The sequence below is a fragment of the Petaurus breviceps genome, unplaced genomic scaffold, assembly GCF_028583685.1.
Source record: "Petaurus breviceps papuanus isolate PSGF00001 unplaced genomic scaffold, PetGlider_PUasm1.0 470, whole genome shotgun sequence".
Taxonomy (NCBI): domain Eukaryota; kingdom Metazoa; phylum Chordata; class Mammalia; order Diprotodontia; family Petauridae; genus Petaurus; species Petaurus breviceps.
Window position 1 is genome coordinate 1,908,605 of NW_027186350.1, and position 4,246 is coordinate 1,912,850.

A 4,246-nucleotide genomic window follows, 5' to 3' on the forward strand; every position below is an offset into this window, starting at 1 on the left:
CTTCCTTCCTTTCTTTCTTTCTTTCTTTCTTTCTTTCTTTCTTTCTTTCTTTCTTTCTTTTTCTTTCTTTCTTTCTTTCTTTCTTTCTTTCTTTCTTTCTTTCTTTCTTTCTTTCTTTCTTTCTTTCTTTCTTTCTTTCTTTCTTTCTTTCTTCCTTCCTTCCTTCCTTCCTTCCTTCCTTCCTTCCTTCCTTCCTTCCTTCCTTCCTTCCTTCCTTCCTTCCTTTCTCGTTTTAATAAGGAATGGCTTCCAGTAGGGGATATATTTGGAAACAAAAGTCATATTACTATAATAGATATCAATAAAATTATTTTTAAATTCTATCTTGGAATATGAAGAATTTGTCTCCTAGGAAAGTGATGTCAAACTCAAATAGGAACAGGAACTGTTAAACCATGCATTGGGATCCTTACAGGTGGCATTATTGATTTTGTTTTAAAATGGAATGTTATCGATGTTTTGTTGTATTTTTAATTATGTAAGTAAATATTTCCCAGTCACATTTTAATCTGGTGCAGCACACTTGGGAATGCTGTGGGTCACATGCCAGGGTGTGTTACATACCTTTGTACTAGACTATAGAGTGGGGGTGGGGGAGGTTGGAAATGACCCAAACCCATTCGGTGGTTTAGCTTTCTCCTACATTGGATATTTGCCACTAGACTCAATCTTTAATTGAAAAAATAATTATTTCTAAATTTCTCTTGTGTTCCTTGGTTTCTATAATTCTCTATCTCGAAATACTTTCTCTTACTCTTCTGTCCTCTTTTGGCACTTCTTATCTCTTCTATTTCATCAGCTTATCTATACTTTTCTATCCTACTTGTTTATCACATACTGCATAGTGTTATTAGCTAGCTTTGTATGTTTATTTTCTCTCCCCAGCTAAACTATGAACTTCCTGAAGACAGTGTCTATGTATTGTATAGAGGGTATCCCAAATGTCTTAGTGTAGTTTTAAGCTATTAAACCTAGTGTGTCCCAATAGCCAAGCAGACATCTGTAAGGCAATTGCTCTAATGAACAGGAATTTAAACTATTAAAGCTAATTCACATTTTTTAAGCTATTAAAGTTTACAACCGCACTAAAACTTTTGGGACATCCTGTCCCTTTGCATTGCCGATAGCACCTTGTATGCAGCAGGACTAAAGATCCCTTTCAGTTAAAAATGATTCAGTTCTTGGACTTTAAAAAATAAAATGACATAGATAGTGGCAGAGCTAGGACTATATTTAGAGATTTTCAAAGAAGACAATTCCACACCCTCCTTTGGTAAGCTACCCTAAAGTCCATAGTCTAAATATGTCTCTTCATTCCCCCTAGGGCTCTCATATCATACACTACTCGACTGCTGGGAGTAGGACAAGAAGAAACAGACATACTGCAGCAGGAGGAATTGTGAGCTATGGTAACTATAGAGTAATTAATTATGGAGGGCTGAAACCACCTCCTTTCTAGCCCACGTTAGCCCACACCTCCCCCTGGCTGTGCCACTTCTCATTTGTTGTGCTACCTATTGGGGCCTTTGTCAGGGATAGGTGGGTCAGAGTCAGCTCCTAGCCACTGGAGAGTTAAATTTTCAGAGTGAACATTTACACCTTGGAAATTGCCACAAATCAGGGCTCTGTCGTTTTGCTGATTGTCTAGACTTAAAAAACTTATAGAGAAAATATTAATAAGGCAGGTCAAACTTAAAAGTATTGTGCCATACATTTCCCACTCACCTTCCTGCCCGCCCCCTCAAAAAAGAGCTGGTTATTAAACATTTTCCACCATACCACTGCTTCCATTTCCTCATGAGCAAAATGAGAGGTACAGACCAAACTGATGATAATCACAGTTGACATGTGTATGATACTTTAAGGTTTACAAAGGCAATTTACCTTCACTGTCATCTCATTTGATCCTCCTTTCAGCTGAGTAAGGTCAATAGTGGAGGATTTATCTTTATGATCCTTTTCCATTGTAAATCCTATGATCTGATTCTCTTTCTAATGCTCTATTCACTAAACTGTTACTACACCAAACTGCCTCCCTTGTCTGTACACTAGGGAGCAAAAGGACCGAGTCTGAGTGTTGCACAGCTGTGTCACATATCAGTTATATGACCATGAACAAATGTCTGGCCCCTCTGTGCCTCAGTTTCCTCATTTGTCAAATAGAAATAATAAGGCAGCATGGCAGAGTGGATAAGAGGTCTGGCCCTGCAGTCAGGAAAATCTAGATTCACATTCTACTTTTGATACTTACTGGCTATGTGATGCTAGCTAAGTTATTTAATTCCCAAGTGTCTTAGGCAATTTTCTGAGACTTTAATTTGTAGAGAAGGTGCTGATCTGTGTTGGTGAAAAGACTTTCCTCACTTGGGAGTTCAGGATAACACTCAAATCATAGATTCAGTCCCTATCTTGCATTGCCTATAGCAATGTAAGTTATTCTTGAGCAGGTAGGTGGTGCAGTGGATTGAGCTAGACTCTTCAGGAAGCCTGAGTTCAAATGCAGTCTCAGATGCTAACAGCTGTGTGACCCTGGGCAAGTTATTTAACTTGCTTGCCTTAGTCTCCTCTTCAGTAAAATGAGGATAATAATATTCCCTACCTCCCAGGGTGATTGTGAGGATAAAATAAGATATTTGTAAAGCACTTTGCAAAACTTGAAGTGCCATAACTTGAAGGAAATTGTAGATCATTTATTTAGTCTAGTTTGAGATCTATGAACCTGTGTTTGTAAAAAATGTTTATAATTGTTTTAAATATCATAGGTTTTCTTTGTAATTAATTTTATGTATTTTATTTTCTACATTACATTGCTCTGAGAAGGGATCTATAAGCTTTATAGATTGCCAAAGGGGTCACTGAGACAAAAAATATTAACAACTCCAGAGAAGCAGCAGAAATTAGTGGAAATGCTGCTGGACTCCTAATCAGGAAGGACCCAGGTTAGGAGGCAGCCACTGACATTTCTCAGCCTATGACCCTGCTCTGTTTAATCTCTTTGTGCCTCAATTTCCTCATCTGTAAAATGAGTCTACCTTTTCAGGTTATTATAAGACTCTTATGAGATCATTTAGGAAAAAATGCCTTGCGAACTTTAAAGTAGGGTGTCCCCAAAGTCGTAGACTTTTGTAAATGCCAGCTATTCTTTTACAGAGGAGGAAAATGAGGCACAGAAAGAAGACATAATTTGGCAAAGCTTGCAGTGACACCAGGTAGTGGATGTGAGATCTGAACCCAGCTACTCTGACTCAGACATTGGTACTCTTATCAATAACACCTACAATCCCTGCTTAAATAAATGAATGAGTAAAAGAAGGAAGGGAAGGAGGTGGAGGAAAAAGAGAGGAAGACAGCCAGGAAGGAACTTTTAAGGGACTATATAATCCAGCTTATCTGTATAATTTGACCTCTCAGGATTTTCAGAGAAGACAGTTCCACAATCTCACTCACTAACTAAATTGTCCCAAAGTCTACAGTCCGATAGGACTCTACCTCATCTAATCTCCTCAACCCTCCTTGTCCTTTATATGGCTCTTCTACCATCAATGCTTCCTTCTGCCTAAAGAAGTGACAGTAATAGCAGATGGATTAGATGTAGCTCTGCTTTGGTGGCCAAAGGCTCTGTTAGAGATGCCTTTCAGCCAACATAACGCAGATCTTCCCCTTTACCAGCAGTCAGACTGATGAGTTCCCATTTCTTTCTTGAGTTCTAACCCTTTACTTACTATAGATGGTTTGATGAGGAGAGCCATCCACGTGACCATCTTTGTGGATCTGCAGGTGGTAGCTGTTCCTGGCTGTGGCCGTGTACAGGTGAGTCAGGCCCCCCCAGCCAAGGCTGAGCAGGGGGGAAGCATTGGGGAAGGCTTGGATGGCCCGCAAGCTGCACAGGGCACAGAAGAGGAGTCTGAAGCAACCCCCTGGCATCCTGGTGTTCTCTGAATGGCTGAGGTGGAGGGTTTGGAATCAGACACTTTCCCTGACTTCTGTTCTGCCTGATGAGCTCTCTTCTTTCTCCCTGTGGGTCCTTAAGACTGGGAATTCTGTTGTCTCCCTCCTTTTCTTACAGGGACTTTTAAAGGGCAGCAGTGTGACATCAAACAGGAAAAACTCTGCTGTCCACATCCTCTGTGCTGTAATCGGTCCATTTGAAGAAAGTGCAAAGACCTCAAAGGCACACGGAAGGCATGTTGAGAAACTCTGTTGTACACACACACACACACACACACACACACACACACACACACAC

At 40.1% G+C, this 4,246-nt stretch overlaps 1 protein-coding gene and 2 long non-coding RNA genes across 3 annotated transcripts in view; 2 read left to right on the forward strand and 1 right to left on the reverse strand.

The window, feature by feature from the left end:
• Positions 1–3,925, reverse strand: part of FGF23 (fibroblast growth factor 23) — a 15,803-nt gene extending 11,878 nt beyond the window's left edge. Inside the window, exon 1 of the mRNA XM_069101438.1 lies at positions 3,723–3,925. Coding sequence (XP_068957539.1) covers positions 3,723–3,924 — 202 coding nt within the window. The 5' untranslated portion in view covers position 3,925. The remainder of the gene's footprint in view (positions 1–3,722) is intronic.
• Positions 1–4,230, forward strand: part of LOC138171870 (uncharacterized) — a 5,731-nt gene extending 1,501 nt beyond the window's left edge. The window contains exons 2-4 of the long non-coding RNA XR_011170989.1: positions 1,325–1,409; positions 3,728–3,810; positions 4,067–4,230. This is a non-coding gene — a long non-coding RNA (uncharacterized lncRNA). The remainder of the gene's footprint in view (positions 1–1,324; positions 1,410–3,727; positions 3,811–4,066) is intronic.
• Positions 1–4,246, forward strand: part of LOC138171930 (uncharacterized) — a 615,043-nt gene that overhangs the window by 49,900 nt on the left and 560,897 nt on the right. The window lies entirely within an intron of this gene.